Below are 27,804 nucleotides of genomic sequence, written 5' to 3'. Positions count from 1 at the left end.
AATAAACCATGATAATGCAATATATATTTGGTTTAATAATATAAAATCGATAACAATAATATATAAATAATATAAGTAATAAAATTAAAATAGTTCATACCCGCATGAGGGTAATGTGACCCAAATACCTTGACCCATTGTCACAGTGTGCCAAACACACACTAACCACATTGATTACCTTGAAAAATATTTATCAAAAAAAAAAAAAAAAAAAAAAAAAAATTTTAAATAAAATCTTTTGTCAAAAATTTCAATCTCTATTTTTTATCCTGAAATTATGAAATCGGAAAATTTTTATCAATTGATATAATTAATAATTTCTTTTTCAGAAAAAAAAAATACGTACATAGAAATAAAATTTATCAGTACAATTGTACCCATAAACAAAAAGCTCAAAAAAAAACTTCCGGTATAAAATAAAGTATACGATTGGGAAATGCCAAAATATGAAAAAATTTCACTTAATAACTCGTCAGTCTACTATACGGTATATAAATAAAGATGTAGCACAGCTGAGTAACTTCTGTGTGAAAGTGACCGTTGTATCGATAAGTCGTTTGATCGAATTTTATGTCAAATTTATTTAATTATTTATTAAACACTAATTCAGTAGTGTTTATGAATCATTAGAAATTTGAATACATTTTTATTTTTTTTTTTTCGATTGATAGATGAGTATATAAATATATGTATATATATTTATATATATATATATATAATGAAATATATCGTGGTAAATTTACTGCTCAGTGTGTGTGTAATTAATTCGAGTATTAATTCAAAAGTGCCGGCAATATTATCTAATTATTCAAATTTAAATTCGCATAATACCAGAGTGAATAAGGATGAGGATAAGGATAAGGATAATAGTAATAGTGTGCTGAGGATTATGTTTGCTCAGGGATTTAATAAATCACCTAGTGACCTTGTTGATCTAGGACTCGTCAATTCCAAGGTTAACTTTCACGTTTTGTGTTATCTTTGTCTAGCATATGACTACTACTATTTTTTTATTGTTATTATGATTATTATAATTATTCTCATTTTTTTTTAGGAAAATAAAATTAATATGCCAAAGCCTGGTAGATTATTAGAAAGGAATAATGATGATAGTGATGATAATAATGATAATACAGAAAAAGCTTTTGGTGAATGGATACACAATATCGTCGGTAGTTCGACCACTGTCGCAAATATTCCTGAAGATTGTCCTAAATGCTGTAAATTTTTTTTCTTCCAATATTAAATTTAAGGGTGTGGGGTGTGAAGTACTTGTATGATTATTATTCAAATTATTTATTTATATAGGATACGATAATTAGAATATTTAAATAATTTTAGTAAATTTCTGTGAGATATTAATCATACAAGCCTACATACGGAGCATATATGATGATGATAATTGATGATATATGAAGTATAGATGGAGCGTATATAAGATTTGGTTGCCCATGAACCATATATGAATCATATATAGGGCATATATGAGAATTGACCATATATATTAAGTATATATTTGATTTTGACGTTTAAGAATCATTTATCAAGCCTATATATGATTTGGCCGTTTATGAATCATATATGAAGCATATATATGATTTTGACGTTTATGAATCATATATACAGCATATATGAAGTATACATTACAATCGACCATATGTGAAGCATATATTTGATTTTGATGTTTATGAATCATATATGATGCATATATATGATTTTGACGTTTATGAATCATATATGAAGTATATATATGATTTTGACATTTATGAATCATATATACAGCATATATGAAGTATACATTACAATCGACCATATATGAAGCATATATTTGATTTTGATGTTTATGAATCATATATGATGCATATATATGATTTTGACGTTTATGAATCATATATGAAGTATATATATGATTTTGACATTTATGAATCATATATACAGCATATATGAAGTATACATTACAATCGACCATATATGAAGCATATATTTGATTTTGATGTTTATGAATCATATATGATGCATATATATGATTTTGACGTTTATGAATCATATATGAAGTATATATATAATTTTGACATTTATGAATCATATATGAAGTATACATTACAATCGACCATATATGAAGCATATATTTGATTTTGATGTTTATGAATCATATATGATGCATACATATGATTTTGACGTTTATGAATCATATATGAAGTATATATATGATTTTGACGTTTATGAATCATATCTGAAGCATATACTAGAATTGGTCATAGATGAAGCATATATTAGAGTTGGGCATATATAAAGCATACATAAATTCATGCTTCATATATGATTCTTATATAATTAATTATTACATATGGGTATACACATTCTCTATAAGGTCATATATGTGTAGATATATATGCAACATATACGGCCACTTTTCATATATGTATTATACAATATATATGCTCCACATAGCGCTAACTTTTATAAATGCTTCATATATGGGTATATATAGTTTTATCAAGTTTCATATAAAGGTTTATATGAGCATTTATGGTTCATAAGAAATAATTAAAAATTCCCTGTGGGGATCCACTTGAAATTCTATGCTGCATTCCCACATGGACGTTTTGATAGCAAACACAATAAATTTCAAACAAGAATAATTTTTCTCTGTATGGACAGTATGTGGAACATCAAATATACCAAATAGAATAGTAGGAGGTCAAGATGCAAAACTATATCAATATCCATGGATGTCATATTTAACTTACCATGGACGCTTTTACTGTGCAGCCACCATAATAAGTAGCAAATATATGCTAACTGCTGCACATTGTGTTGACCGGTACTATTCATAACCTAATAAATCAATTAATTCCTTATAAAAAATACTGATACTGCTTATATTCAATAGATTTGATAAATCGAAAATAAAAGTTCATACAGGAGCGTATGATCGTAACAATGCGTCATCACAATTGGTAGAGTACAAAATATTGAGTGTAATAAAACATAGCGGATACTCGATCACGAACTACAACAATGATCTGGCGTTAATCAAAATAAATGGTGTAATAAAGTTCGATGGCCCTATGAAGCCGGTGTGTTTACCAGAACGTGGGAGTACTTTTACTGGTAAAAATGCAACTGTCACTGGCTGGGGCGCCATTGAAGAATCTGGCCCACTTTCTTCTACTTTGCAAGAAGTCCTAGTGCCCATTATGAGTAATAATGAATGTCGAACGACTAAATACCCCCCGAAACGTATCACTGATAATATGTTGTGTGCTGGTTATATTGACGGAGGCAAAGATTCTTGTCAGGTAATTTTAGTTTTTTTTTGCAACACCGGAAGTAGTAATTTTATTAATTTTATGGTAATTTGTTTTTTAGGGAGATAGTGGTGGACCTTTACATGTTGTTGAAGATAAAACTTATAAAATTGTAGGTAAGATTTATATTTTTTTTTATTTATGAAGAAAGAGGGACAAAATGGACACTGTTACATACTAAAAATTCTTCAGTATTATTTCAAATATTTTTAACGAATTTTATTGTTTACAATGTCCATTATGTTTACAGGAATAGTATCGTGGGGTGAGGGCTGCGCTCTTCCAGGTTATCCAGGAGTTTACACACGAGTAAATCGATATATTTCTTGGATTGAAAGAAATACAAAAGACTCATGTTTTTGTTGAAAAATAAATTATTTAATATTAAATTTTAGTATTGAAAATTTTTATTTATTTATTTATTTATATTTTTTTCATAATTTTGTTTTTAAATCTGAGGCTTAAAATCGGATGTTACAATGTTTTATTAATTTAAATAAATTATAATGAAAAATTAAAAATGTACTTTCTAAATTAAAAAAAAAAGTATTTTCACTGAGTTACAGTTAGAGATGCGGAATGACCGCCATTTTGAATTTTGGTCACAAGACGGTCTGCTGACAATTGTGACGGTCCGTCATTTTATGAACGGTCCGCTGATAGTCTTGTGACCATGACGTGATGGTCAGCTTCATAACACTGGGCGCCGTGCATATTTACAATTTTTCCCAGTCATAATTAAACCACTACTAGTTAGAAAATACTCACTAATTTAATCAGTGGAATTTTACCACTAATCAGCTAAAATCACCGTTTGTTTCCGTAGAACACTATTTTTTTAGGAGCTTGGCATTAAAATGGAAATAACTAGAAAGCAATGCAGAATTTTCAAAAAAATTCCAAACTTAAAAATTTTTTTTTCCCATGTTATTTAAATGGAAAATAGAAAATCGTGAATCGGCAACTTTAAATATTAATATTGAGGTCTCATATTTTAACAGGGTGTCTAGAGATACTCTGTCGATTTTTCAATGTTCCTCGAGAAAAAAAAAAGTCGATTTTTTGAAACACTCTAGCATATACATATAATAATGAAATATATTCTGATAAATTTTTATCTGAGTGTATGTGTGATTTATTTGGGTATTAATTTAATCAAAGCACAACCGGTATTGTCTATGAATCCAAATGGAATTTAAATGTAATTATATAAATATTATTATTATTAATTTTTTTTTCTTTTAATTTCCATAAAGTTTATAAAAAAAATTATGAATATATAATTATTCATATAATTATTATTTTCTTTTTTGCTTACAGGAATAGTATTCGTGGATTTAAAAAAATACAGAGGATTCATATTATTGTTAAAATTTAAAATCATTTAAGATAAAATTTTCATTTATTTATACGTAAATTCCTAAATGATTTTTTCTTAAATAAAGTCAAATAAAAAAAAACAATATTTAATATTTTATAAACAAATTAATTTTCAAGGCACAAATTATTTTTAAATACAAGAAGTAATATTATTCAATTTATAGTTTTATTTTAATCGTCTAAATTTAGGTTTCATTCTTGGGTGAGTTTTCGTTTGCAGAAAGCCAATAAGTTTCCATGTGACCTTTCCCCTAAAAAATGATCGAAGTTTTTAGGTAAAACATATGCATATAAAAAAGCTCGTGAATTTATTTTAAACTATATCATATACGGTTAGTGTCTGTTATATTGAATGGAAGAGAAGGGAAGGCAAGGGAGTAAAAATAAATAAATTTATTTATAATAGTCAAAGGACATTGACTTTACCTTGACCCACAATACCCCTCGGGATTCAATATGGTAACGATCACTCGGGAGCAGTGCTTTTGTGTCCGGTGATACATGCACTTTTCCTGGCTTTTGGAAAAATTAATAATTGTGAGAAATTTTTTTTATATTTTTAAGGGTTGTCATTAGTTATATTTTTTTTCAATATTGGTTTTTTTAAATTTAAGGATATATGTAAAATTACCAGTCCAGTTGATTGCATACGTGACGCTGTATTGACAGTGTCACCAAAAAAACAATATCTCGGTACTTTAATACCAACAACACCCGCAACAGCAGGTCCTGAGTGAATTCCTAACAAATAAAAAAAAATTTATATATATATATATATATATATATATATATATATATATATATATATTAGGGTGGCGCAAAAAAACCGACTATTTTTTTTTTTCGAGTCTCTTATGAAAATTTGTTGATTTACGATGTTTTAAGAAGCCTCTCCAAAAATCAGCTCGATAAAAAATTTTTAAGAGGTCGCTCACGAATTTTGAAAATATCAAAAATGATCGAAATTCAAATTTTTTATTTCAAAATTTTTTCTTTCTCGTAGCAGCAATAGTTTATATTTGTGAAATCATGACTACGCTAAAAATTTAAGCTAAAAATTTAAATATTTAAACCTCGCTCAAGAATATATATATATAGTAGCTTCCATTTCATCATATTTCCTTTTTGTTGAGGATGTAGAAATTTAATGATACATTTATCTGCACATGTATAACATAAGCACATAACATATATCATTATATAAATTATATACATTTACCTATACGTATTTGTATGTCTATTCCCGACGGTAATTGGAGAGACCGTACACGATTAATCAGTTGCAATGATACGTCTGCTATATTTCTCGCATGATGTTTCGTACGGTCTGGTGCACCACTTGCCGCCATATAAATACGTCCAACTGTTTCTACCTGAATACCACGGAAATCCAATCATTTGTAAAAATAACATTTTTATATTTATTTATTTATTTATTTATCTTCCTACCTTGTAAACATTAAATTTATCCATCAATGAATCAAAACAAGAAAATACTGCGTTCATTGAAGATACAATATCCATAACGCCTTCGATTGTTGAGTAATCAAAATCACATAGTTCACAAAATAATACTGATATCGATTCAAATGACTAAAAATAAATAAATACTATCATTAATCGAAAAAATTCACCATTTAAATCTGTAAGGAGTCAATTTGAATTATTTTTCCCGCAAAAAATTGTTACATTTTTTAGTCAAATTTTATAACAGCCCATCTTACCCCACTTGTTAATAATTAGTTACTTAAGCGATGCAGAATTTAATGCTGAGTAAAATAAGCCCTTATTTATGCAAATCGGTTAATAAGTTATCGAGTTATCGTCATTGCGAATAAATTTTTGTAACTTCAAGTCGCGGGTTCGAATCCCGGTCAAGGTTTTTTTTTTTACAAAAATTTAAAAAATCATTTTTTTTGTTTTTTACGCTCATATTATCGACTGAATATATCTCTTATTATTATTTATTTTTTTTTTTAACAAACCTCACAGGTACTTAATGGACTAGAACCGGTTCTCAAGCGATCGGCAACAGTTTGTGGTATCATAGAATAAAGTAACTCGTCACTTTTATTTTTCCAACGATCTAGTAACGTATAGCTTGTTTCTAATTCCTGTGATCTTTGTTCAGCTCTTTCGAACATCATTTCCAATCTAGTAAAAAAAATTATAATTTATAGAAAGTCAATTTTTTTTTTTTTTTTTTTTTTATTTTTTTTTGAAACCTGTCGCAATGCTGCCAACCAGCTAGAACCATTTCACGACTCATGCCATGTGGGTTCAGATCATTCAAGTAAAGTCCCATGCTGGGTAATTCATCCAAACTATTTATTCTGAATTAATAAAAAGTAAAAAATTAATTTTAATTATTGTTCAAAAAAATCATTTGATTTATTTAATACTTACAAAGGACTACAAAGAAAAATAATTGATTTTATATCTTCGATATATCGCATTTGACCCTTCAAAAGGATACTTCGGGCACCCTGGCTGCCTTTTCGTTCCAAACCAGAAGACTTAGAGCTTCCTGGATTATTATCACAATCAGATGTATTATTATCACGATTTATTATCACTTCATTTGAACGTATTAACTCGAGTTCAAACATTACGGAATACAAATAAATCACCTAAAAAAAAAACTTTTCTTTTAAATTTCTAAATTTTTTTTTTGCAATTAAAATAAAACACAGAACCATATATAGATTTTTGTTCTCCACAAAATTTCCGTTTGTTTGAGTACCCACATCGATATATTTGGAAACCAAAAAAAAAATCGTTCAAATTATAATTGTTATTAAAAATTAGATTTTTTTTTTTTAAGTATTTTATTCAAAAAATTAACTTTGCAGCGTTACTTATAATGTAATTCCGAGTTAAACGAATACCCATAAGCCACAAAAAAAATAATTTATAAAATTCAAAATGGCGGCCTTATTAACAATTAGAAAAATTATCACTACGTAATATATCGTTGTTGGTACTCATTCAACGCGTAATTTTATAACCTTCACAAATATATATATCATTTTTGATAAAAAAATTTCTATCAAAAGAAATTTTGAAAAAAAACAAGTTTTTACTATAACTTACATTACGCCAAGTAAAAGAAATGCCTTTAGGACGACGTAATTTAAAAACTTCACAAATATGTCGGTTTAAAATAGAAGTATTACCACCCCATACTTGAAGTAATTTTTCACCTGCGCCCTCAATACGCATTTCCGGATTAACCACAACACCAAATGGAAATAATCGAAGGAGTAATCCACAAGATACTGGTGAAAGCTCTCTACCAATTGGCGCTTTCATGCGATTTGTTTTAGCAGTCTATATTTCAATCAATTAAATTAAATTAAATTAAATTAAATTTCGTTCCTTTAAATAAATATATCAACTTACGTATTCACGATTATCAAAATCAATACGGAATTTAACCATAACATTTCTCGAACCAGGAATGTTGTTTAAACTTTCAAGTACACGGATATCTAGACTTGTTTCATAAAGATCTTTAGCTATTTGAAACAAAATTCCTTAAAAAAAAAATAAAAATGATTATTTGTATGCAAACCTTGACTTGGAAGTTTTAGATAACAGCAAAATGTATAACACGGGTCTTGAAATTTATTATAAAACCATCTCTGCGTACTCTGTGCTAAATAGTAAAGATAATATTACCTATTAAATAATGAGTAAATCCCTGTCGATTACTGCGATACACTAGTACAACTCCATGTGGATCTATATGTGTGATATACATCGATGGACTTTTCATTTTCGGATATGTGAAACGCATTTGGATGTGAATATTATCAACACTTTGAAGAAAATCACAAAAATAACGGCCTGTTGCTTTTATCATACATCCATATCTATAAAGAATATATAGCAGTGTAAAAAAACTTTGTTCCAAAAATATTTAAAAAAAGTTCGACAGTAGAACTTCTTAATTTGGGGGGAATCAGAACTTCAAGTTGCAACTTTAGATTAGAACTTTGAATGGAACTTTTTTGGAACGTTAGTAATTTTAATGTTAAAAATAAAGTTTTTATGAGTGAATTTTAAGTCAAAAACAGACGTTCTAGGAACTTTTTTCGAGTTTTATATGGACGTTTTTTTTAGTTCTATAAAAATTGAAAAGTAGTGATTTTTGAACTATTTTGGCATGTTTCTAGAATGTCTTTATTTTACAAAAGATGCAAATTAGTGCTTTTGGAACGTCTTTTTTAGTCTATAACAAAGTCAAAAGTGGTGATTTTGGAATATTTTTGGAACGTCTTTTTTAGCTCCAAAAAAAGGTCGAAAGTGGTGATTATGGAACTTTTTTGGAATTTTTTTGAAACGTCTTTTTTAGTCCATAAAAAAATCAAAAGTGGTAATTCTAAAACTTTTTTGGAATATCCATAAAAAATTCCAAAAAAGTTTCAAGAACGTCCTTTTTTGACTCTAAATTTGCTCATAAAACTTTTTTTTTTACCATCAAAATTACTAACGTTTCAAAAAAGTTCCATTCGAAATTCTAATTTGTCTCATGTTTAGAAATTCCACATGCAAAACTTTTTTAGAATTTTTTTCAAATTTTTAGAATATTTATAGTCAATAATTTACTAGATTTAGAACTTTATAATGATAAATTTTAAGAAAGGTGAGAATGTTTTCGAAACACAATTTTTACTAAATTTTTTCATTCTTCAGAAGTAGTTCAAAAATTGATGATTTGAAATCTATATATAAGAACGAAAAAATGTAGTAAATATAACTTTTTAAAAATAGTTTTCTTAAACTCAAAATTCGCTACGATAAAGCTCCAAATCGACTATATTTTTTACTATAAAAATTATAAAAGTTCGAAAAAAGTAAAAAAAAATTTTTTTTATCAATTAATTAATTAATTAATTAATTAATTAATGAGCTGAATAGTATTGAAGAAAAGTTAGTAATTATGTATAATAGGTATATATATTTTTTTGTAAAACAAGTTTCGTGTCGGTAATGTTTTAAGTCAGATAATTAATTAATTAATTCAACCCTTGGGAGTTACATCGTACGATAAATTCGAATCTTATGTCACTTAATACCTAAAAATGAATAAAACAAAGGGTTTTATGGTTAATCAATAGTTATAAATGTTGAATGTAAACATACCACTCAGTATATTTGTATTCATTTTTAATTAATTGATTAATTATTTGCATGATAAATGATAATTAGTAATTACTTATTTATTAGTTAGAGGGAAAAAAGGTAAAAAACTCTGGGGCAAAATGGATAGTGAAAATTTTTAGGTTTAAGTTCTTAAAGTATCTGATATTTTTTCATTTATTTGTATATTTAATTTTTATTTTTTTTTTTAATAATTTTTTTATAGATTTTAAAATTTTGAAAAAATTCTTACATAAGTACTCGATATCCATTTGACCGTCAAAAAAAAATTCTTAACGTGGGGCAAAATGGGTTTCATCAAAAAGTTAATAAATAATAAATTAGCTCATAAATTTAAAGGCAAAAAAATTATTTTTTAATGTAACCGAGAAATCTTATCCCGGATGCGTGATTTGCTAAAAAAAAAAAAAAATTAATTATTAACTTACCCTAAATTACTAAAAAATCTGACAAAACATCTACCAAAAAATTCAATAGTTTTATTAGCAGATACACCGATTTTATCAGCCAACGCTGCGGCCAAATTAAGCATCAGCGTATCTGAGTATATTTGTCGAGTATTAAATACTGCATTTTTAACACCAGTTTCTTGTAATATTTCTGACCAAATATCTTCACCGTACTCCAACTAAAAAAAAAATTTAATTTATATACATATATATTTCTATATATATATATATATATATATATATATATATATATATATATATATATATATATATATATATAGAAGTATTTTTAAAAATAGATGATAATGATGTGATAGGAAATATAAATTAGCATACAATTGATTTTAAATAATATGCGTTTATGTTTAATTGCTATTTATATTTATATATTATAGTGACACGTGACTTGAATATTAAAATTTTTATTTATTTTAATTAATTGAATACAATTATTAAAGTATAAAAATAACTATAGAGGCGATTGGGGCAAAATGAAACATAATTTTCCAGACAAAATTTTTTTTTTTTTTTTTTTTTCAAAATTGTGTCTCATTTTGCCTCGAGTTTCTCTATGTATCTGTAAAAGTAATTGCAAAACTTTGACTATATTATAATTATTATAATTATTACTAATAATTTAATTATATGAAAAAAAAAAAAATACAATAATAGAATAAAAAAAAAAAAAAAATGATAAAGACAGTAGAGATTTTCTTTTCCTGACTAATGGTTTCAATTTAAAGAGGCTTAAGTTATTTAGTAAAAAAACACTCTAAATTTATTAAATGTATATTAGACTGTTTCAAATTAGGGATCTATTTTTATTTTTTTGATGAACATTGAAAAATCGAAAGGGTATGTTAAAATATGGTGACAGTTAAAATTTGAGCTTTTAATATTGATATTTAGAGGTGGTTATTGATAATTTTCGATTTTTCATATAGTAACATGGTAAAAAATACATAACTTCCGAAAAAATCAAGATACAAAAAATCTCTTCTTAAACATTTTGTAGCAAATTTACTGATCTACAAAAAAGGTCTTCTATGATTTTTGCATAAATTCAACCATTCCCAAGATATCCGACGTCAAAGTTTGATACAATTCGAAGAACTTGTTTTTGCAGCTTCTGAATTTTATACCATGTCAACTAATAAGAATTCAGAAATTCTCAAAACAGTTTTTTTTATAGGAAATTAAATGCTCTACAAAAAAAGTCTCTTATCTTTTTTTGATAAATACATCTGTTCGAAAGTTATTAGAGCTCGAAGTAAAGTTGATCTTTTTACTTTTCCGGTAGAACTATCAGACTAATCATAAAATGTCATAGAATCTTCTTTGTAGGCAATTTTATTTCCTACAAATTATCTCCGATAAATTTTTTTAAAATTCTGCATTCTCTTATAGTTATTTCCATTTTAATGCCAAGTTCCTAAAAGAAGTGTTCTGATCGATTTTAATAGGATCGATGTATATATGAATGGGGAGAGTGGGGCAAAATGAGCCAGCATCGTTTTTACAAAAAAATTCAATTTTATTTCTAAATATTTCGTATCACTAATTATAAAAGGACATATTTTTATACGTTCTCTTAACTTTGGTCGCTACAAGTTTAAAACCAATATATATATATAACTAAAAATATAATAAAAAAATGATTTCTTATTTCTGTTTCACATTGGGAACAAATATCGTATTTTATAACATTTGTTTTTAAAATGCTTCAATAGAAAATTGATTCAATTTATTGTTATTATTATTATTATTATTATTATTATTATTATTATTATTATTATTATTATTATTATTCATTTTTTTTTGTTTGTATTCTGTAGAGAGTAAGAATGATATTTTGACATAAGATATCATTTATCAAGCTTCACTTCAAAGATGTCAATTACCGGTGTTGGCATACCCGGAAGTAATTTTTTTTCTATTTATTTTACTTGACCAAATTACCTCTTCTTAACAAATGATTGACATAAATATATGAACAATTAATATATAGAACATTAACTCTCAAATAAATTAACACATTTTTTTTTTGACAGTTCCACTGTACCGCGTTTAGTTATTAGAAAAATATAACAAATATATAGGAAATCATGATATATAGTCGGCGTTAATTTTATACGATAGTCGACTGGTAATTTTACTAGATTTTTTTTCTTGTCTAGTTTAAAATAAAAAATTTCAATAGAAATTAAAATAGTATTTTTTTCAGTTTAAACTTCGGAATTTGGAAAAATTAATTTTATCTTTACATTTTATAATTAGTCATCAAATTTTTAATTGTATAGTTGAATTTTATTGCAAATGAGAAACGGACAGTTATCATCTAATAAAAATTCTATTATGGTCAACGTTAAAATATAAAATTCCATTAAAGTAAAATTCGAATTTTTTTTGTTGCCACGGTAACGTTGCAATTATTTTTTTTTCGGTAAAATTATAAATTTTGAAATTTCATATATTTTGTGATTCCAATTTTTTTTTTTTTCGTCAATTTTGATTTAAACGTCTACTCTAAATATGAATTTTATTAAAAAAAAAGTATTTGACTCGATCAAAGAAATTTTTGAAATTTTGAAAACAAAAAATTTCTTCGGTGAGAAATTTTTATTTTCTGCAAAAAAAAAAAAAAAAAAATTATTAATTTAAAGTACGACTTCAAATGTACTCTGATTTTGTTTTTTTTTTTTTTTGTAAATTTGCACCACTATTTAAAAAAAAAAAAAAAAAAAAAATTTTCTTACCTGAACAAAATGTTGTATACTTTCTAAAAGCATCCCATACATTATGAATAATTATATTTTTATTTTCAAACAAAAACTAATTTAATTATTTAAACTAAAACTAACAGTAATTAATTTACTTAAAAAATTCACTTCATAATTGAATATAAAAATTTTTAATTTCGGATTTAAATCTTTTTAAAAATCACATAAAAAAAATTATCACAAAATTTTGAAAATGAAATTGTTTTTTTTTTTTAATTTTACACAATTTTTTAACAAAATAAAATTTTGTTAAATATCTTATACCAAATTTTCAATAAAATCAAAATTTTCTAATTTTTACACAATTTTTGAGTTTAATTATAAGTTTAATTTTTATAAAAATTTTTGATCTTAATTTCGAGGAAATCAAAATTTTGTAAATTTTACATACTTTCGAATAAATTTTTTTTTTTCGAATATTTTAGGAAATTTTAAACAAAATAATTATTTCGAAAATTTATAGACAATTTAAAAAAAATTGACTTAATTTTTAAAATAAAAAAAAAAACAAAATTTTATTTTTATAAAAAAAATTTAATGAAATTAATTAATATTAGTTCAAAATATCTAACGAAAATAATTACTGAAAAAAAAAAAAACACGTGAAAACACTTGATTGAATAAATAATAATAACGTTAGCGAAGTGTTCGACTGTACGTCTCGTGAGAGACTCTTGTATTGGATGTAATACTAGAGTTTCATACTCAAAGAATATAACGTGAAGGGAAGAGCAAAGAAAAGCAGAAGAGAAGAGGAGAAAATGTGGAAAAGAAGGAGGAGAAGAGGAGAAAAGCGAGCATATGGGGAAGAAAAGTTTTAGGATGGAAAGGGCACCGGTTCTTTGAACACGGCGCAAGGGTAGTTTTATTATTATAATTATTATTGTTATTATCGTGTGTCCAAATAATGCCAAGAACAGATGGAGGGAGACATAGACAAAAAATTAAATCAAAAAGGGTCAGGATAGTATTAGGAGTAATAAATCAAATAAGAAAAAAATTCTAGTCGCGTGTACACATTTAATTAACTCAATAAAATTAATAAATAATTATAATAATAAATTTTTTAAATAATTTAGTGATTCATTTAATGACTGACATAATGCACAGATTTTTTTTTTAAATTAAAATCCTTATGAAATTTTTTGTAAAAAAATTGCTAGCTGCTTAATGGAAGGCAGATTTACTTAAATTAATTAATTAGAAAAAAATTTTTATTAGAAAGAAATAATTGAATGATTGCGAAAATTTTGTTGTTTGAAAGAATATTAAAATAAAATTTGTTATTTTTAAAAAATTTAAAAAATTTTCAAGTGCCATTATAAAATTAGAAGAAATAGATGTTGAATGATCTATGAAAAAAAAAAATTGTTGAAAAAGTGTCGATTATTCTAAACTTCAAAATGTGAGACGACGATGAACGTTTTTTTTAATGTTTTTTAAATTTTTGACAATTCAAAGAATAAATCAATGATTGACTTATTAGTATTAAAATATACCCAAAAAAAAGTTCAGAAGTAGATAAAGAACAAATTTTTCCGCCGTTTACGGAAAAAATAGATAGGAATGTAAAAACTGATCTGAGCATATTACTAGTTTTCGTTATAATATGAGTGGCTCGTTGTTACATACGACAGAGTACGCTTCAACATAGTAACCATTATTATGTTCCACATTATATCAAAATTACGACTGCTTATCGTCTTCACAGCCATCGTTCGCTTACCAGATAATACCCAGACATTCAAGTCGGAATGATTTCTTTACGTCTTTTTGAAGGCGTCCTCAAGAAGTCTCATTATGACTTCTTAAAGGTGTCATTTTTAAGAACTCTTAATTAAGAGTTCTTGAAGACTCCACAAATAAGACGTCAGTTTTGTGACGTCTAGATGTATTCTTTTTTAAACTTCTTTATGAAGTCAAAATTAGGAGCTCCTTAAGACGTCATTGCAAATTAATAGTGAAGTCTTATTTGCGAAGTCAGAAAAAATAACTCTTTTTAAAGATGTCTTACTGAGTTTACTATATGGCCCATTTGACATCTCGAGAATTTCTTAAAAACTTCTTTAAGATGCTGATGACATCCAAATCATAAATAGGAACTCATTCAGAACTCATAAAGTTGTCATTTTGCTATCTGGGTACGGGTTCTTTTCAGCAGTAAATGTGTTACTATCTAAAATAGTTATAGGTGCGCATAAAGATGCGAAAGACTCCCTGAACAATGCGTTCCGTTGTTGTTCAACATAGAAAGCATTCCTGTACTGGGCAGGAACCATTGTTTTCAGTAACGTGTCTACTGTTTCGCGGGAACTAATTTTGTCAACAATGGTTAGGCATGTAACTGAAAACAACAGTTCCTGCCCAGCACCAATGGTTACTATGCTGAACAACAATGGAACGCATTGTTCAGGGAGTCTTTCGCATCTTTACACAGCGCCTATACCTATTTTAGACAGTAACACCTTCTGCTGAAAGGAACCTGTATTATCTAGTAACTGTGACTGTGAACACGATAACCAGTTTTTTTGACATGATGCCTAATAAAGTAATGGTTACTGTGGTGAATAGTACTCAGTCGTATGTAAAAACGACTCACCTCTATTATAACGAAAACTAGTATTATGCTAAGATCAGCTTCTACATACTTTACGATCACTGTTGTGTAAAAGAGTAACCTACCTATTTTTTCCATGTATTTCGCACTGAAAAAAATGATGAAATTTATCATTTTTAACCCTTAAATTTATATTGTAGAATGAAGCCTATAATATTTAAAATATTTTAAAAATTAAATACATAATTAACAAACATCACATAAATAATATAATTATCATTTATTTTATTTATTACATTCAATTATTAATACACATATTTTTCTATAAAATTGTATTTTTTCAACACATAAGTTATAAAATTCTCTTGATCTAATTTTAATTAACTTGACTCACTCATTATCTATTATTTTGATAAAACAAAAAAAAAAATTTAACATTTTTATATATAATTTTTTTAATATCATTGAATAATTTAATTATCAATCAATCAAATAACCATTGATTTATTTCAGAGAAACTAATAATTGCTGAGGATGTTATTAACTGAAATGGTTAATCAATTAATAAATTAATCAGTTAGTGAGTGATGTGTTTAATTAACTAATTATTTATTAGATTGATTTATTAAAAAGGATAATTGAAGGATATCACAGAAATATATAATTAGAAGTAAATAAGCCTTGCATCCTCGGGATTTTGTTCGACTGGGCAGTATGGGCACTTGAGCCTAGAAACAAATTGGTTTCTATTTTTAAAAAGTGATTTCGATATCATTGCACTTTATATTAACTCTATAATGAACGACATACTTATTCGAATTTGTTAATTTATTTAATGCGTCACGTGATATTACGTGACCACAGACCAATTTCATCGGAGGATTATTTTCAGTACTCTGTTGTCTTAATATTGGGCATGCGAATACTGAATGATAGCGGCTTTGTTTACCCAAATCTATTTCAATCTATAAAAATAATTTATTAATTAGTAATTTATTATTAATAATATTTACAGTAATAATTGGACCTAAAGCAATAACGAGTCAACTGAAAAAATCGACTTTTTATATTTTTGTAGCAAATGATTCCTTAGTAACTAAAAATTTTTTTTCGAGTAATTTTCCATGTACAGGAACACCTCCATAATGTGACTTTTCATAGTGTTACCCTCTCTAATATTAACAATTCTGTCTCCCACTTTTACTGTACTTATTTAAGGAGGTTCGACCGAATTTAATGTAAAAAGAATTTTCCAACTTTAAGATTTGAAGCTTAGCATACATGTAAAAAAGTACTTTATCTATGCATTCTCTAAATTTGAATATGACCCACTGTCTAGGTTTTTTAGAAAAAAAGGTTTAAAAATGAGGTTTTTAAAGTTCTTGTACACAGGCTCTTATGGCGGACAAGCTCTCGATATGACATTCGATTTTTTTCATTATTAACCTCCCAAGTTTAAGAAATAAAAAACCACATGCCATAACCTGAATATTTTTAGAATATGATAAAATTTTAAAAACAAAGATAGAAATACATCAATAAGAGAGACGAGATAAGAAATAAATTTTTCCCGCTTTAATTTGAATATCGATGTGTAAGAAGTTAGAACGCGGTGTTGCCAAATCTTTTCATTAAATCATATGAGTCAAAAATAACCAAGTCCTTTCATTACTTTTTATAATTAAATAACTAATAAATATTAATTTATGAATTCATTATGTTATTACAAATTAAAATAATGAATTTTTATAACTATTAGGAGAATTAAGCAAACAAAAAAATTCAAACACTACTTTGACTCACTAGTGTCGGTCGAACCTCCTTAAATAGCAAAATTGATTTTCTCCATAAGATTGTTCTTTTTTTTTTAATTTAGAGCATTAACTACTGAAAATACAATGAAAATGTGAGGTCAATTTTGTACAACATTCAACTTAAAAAAAAAAGTGTCCATATTTTATAAGCTAATGATTTTCTAATAATTTTAAGAGCAAAAAATTAATAACTTTTTTTTCAAGCAAAATATCTAATTTTTAAAATAATTACGAATAATTGTGACTCTATTAGACTTAAAAAAAAAATAAAAATCCTATTTTTTTTGTTCCCCAGTCTTACCAACAGTCAAACAAAAAAATTTTAATTAAAAGCTTCTAATAATTTTTTATATTTAAAATTTTTCTTGAGTATTTTTGGAAAGACCTAAAATTAAAAAAAATATTAAATAATAATAATATAATTACCGGCAGCTCATCTTTTCCATTCCATATGTTGGTAACTTGTCTTTGCTGCATTACTTGTTTTATATTTAATAATGCCGGCAGCGCAGTACATCCCGCATTCACACTATCAATTAATTAATCAATTAATCAATAAGATGAATAATTATAAGTAACTAGTAATATTAATTATATATAAAACTATTATTAAAATAAATTTACCAAACAGACAGAGGACTGTCGACACTTAATCCCAGTAGAGTACAAGCTTCTTTAGTAAAAACATCATGAATATCAAGCCAAAGATTTGGATCCAGTAGATGACTGTAAGGTGACGATTGAATGCCGTTGGGTAAATATAAAAGTGTTCCCATCAAAGACTGGACTTCTTTCTCGTGACGCGACACAAATTGGGTTAAATTTTTTCTCGCGTACATTACAGCTTCTGCTTGACTACTTGGTCCTTGCTGGACTAGTCTTATGAATTGCAACCGATGTAATTTGAATTCGAGTGATGAATTTTGGGCCAGCAACGCCTCCCGGTGATTTTTAGCCCATTCTAATGCTGGTTCGAGATTACGCTGCTTCAGACAGTCGAGAATTTTATTCAATTCGGTGAATGGTTCTTTCTTGCTGTCATCAGTCTTTATTCCTGTTTCCTATTAAATTTTATTTTATTAACAATAGTTTTAGATCAATTCCATGAGGAAAATATAGTTTATGTGTTAGAAGAAAAATTTATGGTAAATTTGAGCCTAAATAACTTTAGTTAATCCCCAAAACGATTGGAAATTTATCAGAAATCGATAAAATTTATATTAGAATTGACTAGAACACAACTTTTTTTAAGAGCTTGACATTAAAATGAAAATAACTAGAAAACAATGCGAAATTTTGAAAAACTTTATCAGAGATAATTTGTTAGGGATAAAATTGTCTACAAAAAAGATCCTGTGAAATTTTGTGATAAGTCTGATAGTTTTGCCGGAAAAGTAAAAAGATCTCAAAATTTACTATATATTTGACTTTACGCTCAAATAATTTTTGAACAGATGAATTTATTAAAAACTGATGAGAGACTTTTATTGTAGAACATTCGATTTCCTACAAAATGATGCTTTCAGATTCTTTTTACCACGCATCATTAGCTAGTTAGAAAAATCAGAAGACGCAAATAAATTTTTTTCCATGTTGAATTTTTGTACACAAGAACACAAAATTTTCAACTGTAGGCTTAAAAATTCGACAGATTCTTATATTTGCATGTATAAGACCTTATACAACTGTAGTACTACTGACAGAATTTATTCATTTTTATAAAATCTCTATGGGAATTTATGAGAATCTATTGGATTCTATGAGATTTTTTAAACAGGCATCAAGTAGATTTGTGACTTTTCAATTTTTATTTGTTGCGCGAAAAACGTTCCGATCTTAATGTCAGATAAAAGACCTAGTACCCGATTACTCCATGTATTAGTACATCTATATTTAGTAAAATTCAGTAAATATAGACATACAAATATATGAGTGATCGGGTACTAGTTCTCTGATCAGGTACTGGGTCTTTTACCATACCTGTAAAGAAAAAAAAATAAACTTACAGAAGCTAATTCTTCAGCAATATCCAACATTCCTTGTCGATAAAAATGCTGACAAATAACTTGATTGAGTAATTGGGTTTTTTCAGCACCATTGAATACATCTTCACGACTAGTACTAGCAAAATCAGCTATGAAATTTCTATCAATTGCTTTACCAACTTTTGAAACAGCGCTATGTGCTTCGCGATGATCTGTTGCCAAACGGTGTACAGTATCGCGTACTTTTGTCACCGATTGTTTCAATAATTCAATTTGTTTTGGTGTAAGTTCTTGGTCAGCTGGTGCTGTGGTCAAAAAAATTAGTAATAATAATAATAATAAATACAATGAGTAGAATAGGTTTGTAAATTAATGACGTACGTTCTTTGTTTGTTTGATAAAATGTTAAAAAAAAAAATACTTACCTTGATCTAATTCACGCTTGAATGTCTCGATTTCGTTTATCAGATCGCGTAGAACAGCATTCGCTTGATCATTTATGTCCGTAAATTTTAATAAAACTTTATCGAGCTCACGTTCGACTGTATTACAAGCCTCCATTATTATTGTTTTGTCATTTTCTCAATGTTTTTTCTGGGGTTTTTTTTTGTAGAGTAACGGAATCGAGGTGGGGGTTAGAGAGAGCGATAGATGAAGCTTGAAGTTGGCTGCGAAATAATTTATCTGACAGGGTAAGAAACATTTAGATATTTTTTTTTTTTTGAGGTTACTAGGAAATTTTTTATAAGAAATTGCTTAGAGCGCTGCGGGCATATTTGTAGTGGCGCGAAAAGGTTTAAACATTTAAAAATAGACGGCTGTATAATAAGTTGGAGTCTAGAGAATAATTTCTATGTAAAAATAAAATCGATGTTCTCTGTAATAATTTCAAATGATGCTCTTACTATCGATTGAAAATATATAAGTTTTAAAAATGTACAAGAGATGGCAGTGGTCTATAAAATCTAGCAGTTTCCCTAATGGGGTTCTGTTTTGCCAAACTCCGCTTGAAAGCAGCATAACCGCGAATTCGGTAGAGCGCACATTTTTAAATGTCAAATTTAAAAAGACAAAAAATTTGTTCTAGAGTCATTTAAAAAAAAAAACCCAAGAAATTTTCAAATTTACAATTGATTGTATGATATTTTCGATAAATAATATAAATGTCGGACCATAATAAATATACAATATATTTGTCAGTTACATATGTGTTTTGGAGCAGCTACAAGTGTCGCATGATTATTGTCATATATATTTGATATCAGAGAAATTAAAAAATTATACAAAATATGGGTAAGTGTTTTGTTCCTTTTTGTAAAGAGAAAGCAACTTTCACTTTTTCCAATGATGGAAAACGTCGGGCTCTTTGGTGGCAAAAGTTGGTTGCAAAAGTTAGCAATCATAAGTTGACGAAAAGTTGCCGTCAATTTTCTCAGAAAGTTGGCGGTAATTTGTAGCCAAAAGTTGGGAAAGTTAAAGTTGTGTCGACAATTTATCGTCAAGTTGGTCGGAAACTAATGAATACCAACTTTTGGACGAGCAACTAGTGCTATCAGGATATTTATAAATATAATATCTTTATTGCTATTGCATTTTCTTGTCACTGTTGAATGATCCGAAAAATGAAATTAAAAACATGGGCCATTAAACTACTCTAATTGCTTTGTTATTGACTCACTTTGATAATAGACCAAAATAGTGTTTTTTTATAGATGCCCAGTTAAAAAATATCAGTTCATATTCTTTTGATTCTCTAAATACGCACTTCAATAGAGTCACCTAATATGAAACCGAAATGGTTAACAGGCATTTTATTTATATTTTACTTGGAAATTTCTAATAGTTTTGTAGAAATGTGTCAAAGTCAGTGTAAAACTTATGTATATAAACCATATGTGCAGCGTATTAAATATTTAGCAAGATTGCCAGATTATACGAAGTTAGATGAACTTGCCCTCATTGGTACTCATTCATCGCTGTCCTACAGTGCTGCTGAAATAGAATTTCAAACCCAAGATTTGAATCTTGCACAGCAATTGAAATATGGAATTCGTGTTTTGGATATAGGTGTGCATCCACAAATAAATTTATTTAAAATTTGCAGTAATAATGCTGAATATAAAATTCGATTTGATCAAGTACTATTTGAAATTGATGAGTTTCTTGATGATAATCCAAGTGAATTTATAATTATATTAATACGTCAAGTTTATCCTCCGGCATTTGATGTGTCAAAAAGTAATTGTGATATTATTAGTTTTTATGCCGACTTTATCATCGGTGGACGCCGTATTGTCACAAAATGGCGGCTTGAGGACACTATTGGACAATATCGTGGGAAAATATTATTAGCAGGTTTTGATGGTTCATTTAGAGGATGTACTTTTGATATTCGTAACAACTGTAAGATTCAAAATGACTATAATACGATAACTAAAAATAATATTTATAATACCGATGATAAATGGATGGTTATTATTCCCATGATCAATCACAGCCATTCTAATAGTTATCGCTGTTACATCAACGATATAAGTTTTTATAATGGCATCAATAGTCGGCGTGTTATTGCTAAAGACGGTGGTTATTACTGTAATAATGTATGCGCCAGTCCACTAAATCATTTAATGGCGACTTATTTTTATAAGACTTATAATGTTTTGAGTATCGTTTTAGCTGACTTTGTAACACAAGAATTGATCGACAAGATTAATAATCAAAATTTTTTCAATCAATCATGGCGTCACTGATGTCAATTACAACTCGTCGGAATTAAAACCCATGTATTTAAAAATATCAATTATTAGTTTGATTTAAACTTATTTTTAAAAATAAATATTAATGTAGAGAATAGATGTAATGTATTAATTTATTCAAGCTACTGAATTACTAACCCATACTTACTCTAAAGTAGCATTCTTAAGGAAGTTTAATGTAAATCTGTATCTTAAGTCTTAAGCAAGTCTAAGGTAAGATATTTCCGTAAGATATCTTACACATCTGTTGTAGTACGGCTAAGAGATTTGCGTAAGACCCTTTAGGTTAGAATTGCTAAGGATACCTAAGTAACACATGCTTGAGCAAGATTCCAGTGCCAGTGCCTTGAGCAAAACCCCTGGTCACTAGTGTCTTTTTCTACGTATGGGTCTTACGCAAGATCATGTAGCAAGAAATCTTCATCAAGACTTGTGCATGACTTTCTCAAGGCATTGTACACAAGAATATTGAAGATATCTTAAATACGGTGCAGTTTAAAAGTTTCTGGCGCATTTCTTGCACCAGTAACTTACGGCAGGTACTTACACATGGCTTGCTCAAGATCTGCCCAAGACTCAAGGTCTATTTTAAGCCTTGAGCAAATCTTGAGCAAGCCACGCGCAACTATTTTAAAGTAAAGTCTTCCTCCAGAACTGAGTTATAATCGCACGAATTTCTTGTCTAAGGCTTGCACTAGACTTGCTATTGAAATCTAGCCGCAAGTATCTGCAGCAAGACACCTAGGTAGGGAAAGACACTAACGCCTATCGAACTTGAGACCAGGCTTGCTCAAACCTCGAACAAGATTGTTATATGGGTACTCAAAAAAAAAAAGTAACTTGCAGATAGCAGCCCTTACTTCATTACATACTGACCCGTGCAGTATGCAGTATTAGTATAGTGAATTCAGAGCTGCTCACTTAATGTTAGATTTAATTTTATCAAAATCAATAATGTTAATAATTTATAGCACTCTCATTTTAATGAGAATCTCTGGGTTTGCTATAAGTACTAAATTTAAGCCTTGGACAATACAATGGTATTAATCATTATCATTAATCACAAAAAAACTTGAGCATTGTAAACCATACATACTATCAAAAAATTATTTTTGACGTATACAATTTACTACCCACTAACACATACACTAGGCAGACCACTTTCGAAAAATTAAAGTTAAAATTGACATGAAAAGGGTCTAATAGAAGAAAATCAAGGGTATGAACTTCAATATGAACATTTCTGTCCATCCGATTCTTATATAATAATACTTTAAAACCAAATGAAAATTAAAAATTTTTATTTTAATTTCTATTACTATCACTATTCAATGATAAGAGTAATGAGATAAAAAAAAGTAATTGGATAAATTAGATTAGTTATAATTAACTGTCTTAATGAGTTACTTTAGTGTAAAAATGAAATAGCCTCCTTTAATAGACGCCTAGTTAAAAAATATCAGTTTTTATTCTTTTAGTTCGATAAATTCAAACAGTCAAATAAAGTGATCTAACATGAAACCGAAATGGTTGATAGTAATTTTATTTACATTTTACTTAAAAGTCTCTAATAATTTAGTAGAAATGTGTTACAGTCAGTGTGAAACATATACATACAAACCATACATAGAACGTATTAAATATTTAGTAAGATTGCCAGATGATAAAAAGTTAAGTGAACTTACACTTATGGGTACCCATTCATCGCTATCTTACAGTATGGAGATACTAGAATTTCAAAGCCAAGATTTGAATCTTGCACAGCAATTGAAATATGGGATTCGTGTTTTTCATACTGATGTGCGTCTACAGTCGAATTTCATTAAAACTTACAGTTATAATGCTCCGACTAATATTGGATTTGATGAATTCCTGATAGAAGTTGATGATTTCCTTGATGAAAATCCAGGCGAATTTATAATTTTGTTTATACATCAAATTAAACGTCCGGCATTTGATGTCACAAAGAAAAAATGTGACATTATTAACATGTACATACGTAACTTTTTGGGTGGACGTCGTATCGTCACTAAATGGCGGCTTGATGATACTATTGGACAACATCGTGGAAAAATATTATTAGCAAGTTTGGATGATTCATTTTTTAATTGCGTTTTAAATATTCGTAAGTGGTGTAAATTTCAAGAAAAATCAAAATTTTATAGTTATGATGACTTATCTTCTGCCAATCAAAAATGGTGGAATATTCTAAATTTTATGAAAATGAGTTATTATAACAGACATATTAAATGCTTTATTAATAATTTGAGTTTTGAGGATGGTCGAAACAATCGTCGGGACCTTGCTAAAGACGGTGTTTCTAATGAAGATTTTTGTATTCGTCCAATGAATGATCTGATGACAGCAGAATTTATAAATCCACACCATGCTTTGATTATTGTGATGGCTGAGTTTGTAACCCAAGAATTGATAGACAAAATAAATGACAGCAACTTTCTTAATTCATCGTGGCGTATTCAGTAGGAATGAAGATGCACCTAAATCCGAATTTATGTAGTAAAAAGTATTTACTGTAAGTTTATTGTTTAAAATAAAAATTACTGTCAGAAATCAATGCTTTAATTATTTTAGAAATGAGTCACACGAATAGGGTAGGGTCGAGTTTTGGACCACTTTAGAGCCAGTTTTGGTCATACATGGCCATGCATGACTGTATTATAAAAGTTTGTATGGCCATATATGAGCCATATACGGCCATGCATAGCCATGTATGATTCATTTTTCACAGGTGTCTCGAACGCTCATCCTGTGAAAAACGAATCATACATGGCGATGTATGGCCGTATATGATCATCCGTAGGCATATAAACTTTTTTAATACAATCATACAAAACCATGTATGGCCATACATGACCTTGTATGGTTCATATATGGCCATGCATGACTGTATTAAAAAAGTTGGTACAGTCGAGTCTCGTTATGAGTCCGCTCGTTATGAGTCCGTGAACCAGGATTTCTACGGAAGACCTTCCCCCTCCACAACGTGAAAAAAAAATTAATTTTAGAGTCTCGATATGAGACCGTATATTCATGAAAAGAAATTAAGAGTTTATTTATCATATTAGTCCTATTTACATATAAGAAACATAACACTCAAGTCAAACGGACTCATAACGAGATACTGGAAACAATCACGTACACACTCACACGCTTAAAAAGTAGGGGAAGTTCAACTCACGACTGTCGCCTGCGCTGACAGAGTGGGGGTACACAAATTCTTAGAATTATATTTCCCTACACCCCTTTATGCGGGTTCATAACGAGACTCGACTGTATTCCCATGTATGGCCATATTTGACCATGTATGATTAATTTTTCACGGGTATATATATAAGAATTTAGCTAACTATTATACAATTACTTATAAACAGGATGTTGTAGTGTTAAAAAAATAGGAATTATTTTTTATATGACTAACAGCATATTGATGATTATATTTTGCTTTTTCGAAAGTGATTATATTCTTTGAACCTTACGTAGCACAGCTAAACTTTGTTGTCACTGTCGGTCGTATAGCCTAGTCGTTAAAGCGTCGGTCTCTCGTACAATAGATAAATTATGTTATACATTTTATGAAACTCAACTTAATTTCAATAACTTAACTAAAAATATAACTAGCATTAGATCTTATAATTTGCCGTTCGAAATAAAATATAAATTGCCTTATCAAACACTAAGAATATTTTATGCTATAAAATAATAGGCATTACCATTACTATTAAATTAATTATAAGTATATATTAACAAACAGACAAGATTGATAAGTGCCTTGTATGATAACTTCTTTCAATTTTCATAGATAGGTTTTTTATACTTATTTTCCTATAAAATATTATAATGTTCTTGAAAAATCGCATACGAATACATGATCACAAATGTACAAATTAAAAGAAAATAATTAATTTAATACAACTAACTCCATATCTGTAGGTGGATCTGCTCTTTAGAAGGAACTACAATATATGTCAAAGCTAAAGTAAAGTATATATGTTTAAGCAAATCTATATATGTATGTAAAAACTATATGAATAAATGAATAATTTAAAAAAAAAAAAAGGTTTCTCGTACGGAAGGTCTCGGGTTCGAATCCTACTAATGCGGGTGCGGTCATTGATAAGTCTAGCGTTTTTTCACTGAATTAAAAATTTTCATTCCGATTAGGAATTCAATTATTTGCATATCTGATAATCTCTGCGTTGCCAAAATAATTAAAAAAAAAATTTTTTTTTAATTTAGTTAAAATTTCTATACATAGTCATATCAAGTCATATATGGTCGTATCAAGCTATGTATAGCCATACATGGCCATGCATGGAGCATTCATGCATGACCATGTATGATTCATTTTTCATGAGCATAAAAAAAAATAAAAAAATATAATTATCTTCTATGACGGTTGTACTCTTTATTTTTTTTCAAAGCACATTTAAAATAAATTTCTAAAATAAACTTTAATTACATCCTCTGATTATTAGGCCACTTGTAGAAATGATAACTAGAATGACAAATATATTACAAAATTACTTTATTATTGAGTCTATTTGACAAGAAGAGATAGTTTTTTTATTAAACATCCGGTCAAAAAATATCAGTTCTGAATTTTTTTTTAATTCTTTAAGTTCACACAGTCAATAAAGTCATCGAACATGCAACCAAAGTGGTTAGTAGGCATTTTATTTATATTTTACTTGAAAATCTCTAATAATTTAGTAGAAATGTGCAGCAGCAGCGGTCGGTGTCAAAAATTTACATACAAACCATATATAGAGCGTATGAAATATTTAGTAAGATTGCCAGATACTAAAAAATTAAGTGAACTTGCCCTCATTGGTACTCATTCATCGCTGTCCTACAGTGCTGCTAAAATGGAACATCGAACCCAAGATTTGAATTTTGCCCAGCAATTAAAATATGGAATTCGTGTTTTTGATATTAGTGTGCGTTTACGATCATATTTCATTGAATCTTATAGTTACAGTTCTAAGACTAAAGTTGGATTTCATGATATGCTACTAGAAGCTGATAAATTTCTTGATGATAATCCCGGTGAATTTATAATTGTATTGATACGTCAAGTTTATCTTCCTGCAACTATTGTAACCAGAATAAATTGTAATACTATCGACTTTTACATCCGCCATGTCTTCGGTGGGCAACGCATCGTCACACAATGGCAGCTAGAGGACACTATTGGACAGCATCGTGGAAAAATATTATTAGCAGGTTGGGATGATTCATTTGACGATTGTGTTTTTGATATTCGCAAAAACTGCGAGCGTCAAAATGGCATTGAATGGAAAGATGGACATCATAATTATGCTGTTGGAGATAAATGGAATGATATTCTTAACTTAATTGTTCAAAGTCATTTTTATAATTATAAATGTTTTATCAATGAAATTAATTTTGATGATGGTTCATTTAATCGACGTGCTATTGCTAGAGATGGTGGATATAATATCAGTAAAATATGTGTTACTAATCCAATAAATAAATTAATGGAAAACGTTTTTCAAAATCCACATTGTGCTTTGGTTATAATCATAGCCGACTTTGCAACACAGGAACTGATGGATACAGTTAAC

The 27,804-nt window shown here is 28.0% G+C and overlaps 4 protein-coding genes across 5 annotated transcripts; 2 read left to right on the top strand and 2 right to left on the bottom strand.

The window, feature by feature from the left end:
• Window positions 1-558: 558 nt before the first annotated feature.
• LOC128667637 (trypsin-1-like) lies at window positions 559-3,733 on the top strand. Its single transcript, XM_053738565.1, has 6 exons — window positions 559-955; window positions 1,055-1,220; window positions 2,662-2,824; window positions 2,894-3,302; window positions 3,373-3,427; window positions 3,562-3,733. The coding sequence occupies exons 1-6, from the start codon at window positions 719-721 to the stop codon at window positions 3,675-3,677; spliced, it is 1,146 nt and encodes a 381-aa protein (XP_053594540.1). The 5' UTR covers window positions 559-718; the 3' UTR covers window positions 3,678-3,733.
• Window positions 3,734-4,846: 1,113 nt separating this feature from the next.
• LOC103580963 (soluble guanylate cyclase 89Da) lies at window positions 4,847-13,124 on the bottom strand. The gene is made up of 13 exons (XM_053738564.1): window positions 13,063-13,124; window positions 10,286-10,485; window positions 8,373-8,566; window positions 8,094-8,227; window positions 7,785-8,021; window positions 7,098-7,321; window positions 6,917-7,024; window positions 6,677-6,845; window positions 6,141-6,284; window positions 5,911-6,064; window positions 5,323-5,432; window positions 5,118-5,207; window positions 4,847-4,942 (listed from the first exon to the last, which is right to left on the bottom strand). The coding sequence occupies exons 1-13, from the start codon at window positions 13,102-13,104 to the stop codon at window positions 4,877-4,879; spliced, it is 1,872 nt and encodes a 623-aa protein (XP_053594539.1). The 5' UTR covers window positions 13,105-13,124; the 3' UTR covers window positions 4,847-4,876.
• A 2,846-nt stretch (window positions 13,125-15,970) lies between these two features.
• On the bottom strand, window positions 15,971-20,090 carry LOC103580930 (E3 ubiquitin-protein ligase RMND5A). 2 transcript variants are annotated; one of them, XM_008562870.3, is made up of 6 exons: window positions 19,868-20,090; window positions 19,464-19,747; window positions 18,082-18,518; window positions 17,884-17,986; window positions 16,454-16,608; window positions 15,971-16,371 (listed from the first exon to the last, which is right to left on the bottom strand). In XM_008562870.3, exons 1-6 carry the CDS (start codon window positions 20,001-20,003, stop codon window positions 16,308-16,310), a joined length of 1,179 nt encoding a protein of 392 aa, XP_008561092.1. In that variant the 5' UTR covers window positions 20,004-20,090; the 3' UTR covers window positions 15,971-16,307. The 2 variants fall into 2 exon arrangements, with proteins under 2 accessions (XP_008561092.1, XP_008561091.1); XM_008562869.2 differs by having other exon boundaries at window positions 15,974-16,389; window positions 19,868-20,089.
• Window positions 20,091-21,295: 1,205 nt separating this feature from the next.
• LOC103580964 (1-phosphatidylinositol phosphodiesterase-like) lies at window positions 21,296-22,192 on the top strand. Its single transcript, XM_008562918.1, has one exon. The coding sequence runs from the start codon at window positions 21,296-21,298 to the stop codon at window positions 22,190-22,192; it is 897 nt and encodes a 298-aa protein (XP_008561140.1).
• The last annotated feature ends 5,612 nt before the right edge of the window (window positions 22,193-27,804 follow it).

Source organism: Microplitis demolitor, chromosome 4 (assembly GCF_026212275.2).
Source record: "Microplitis demolitor isolate Queensland-Clemson2020A chromosome 4, iyMicDemo2.1a, whole genome shotgun sequence".
Classification (NCBI taxonomy): Eukaryota; Metazoa; Arthropoda; class Insecta; order Hymenoptera; family Braconidae; genus Microplitis; species Microplitis demolitor.
Note: the sequence above shows the minus strand (reverse complement) of the source record. Positions and strands in the feature narration are given on the sequence as shown.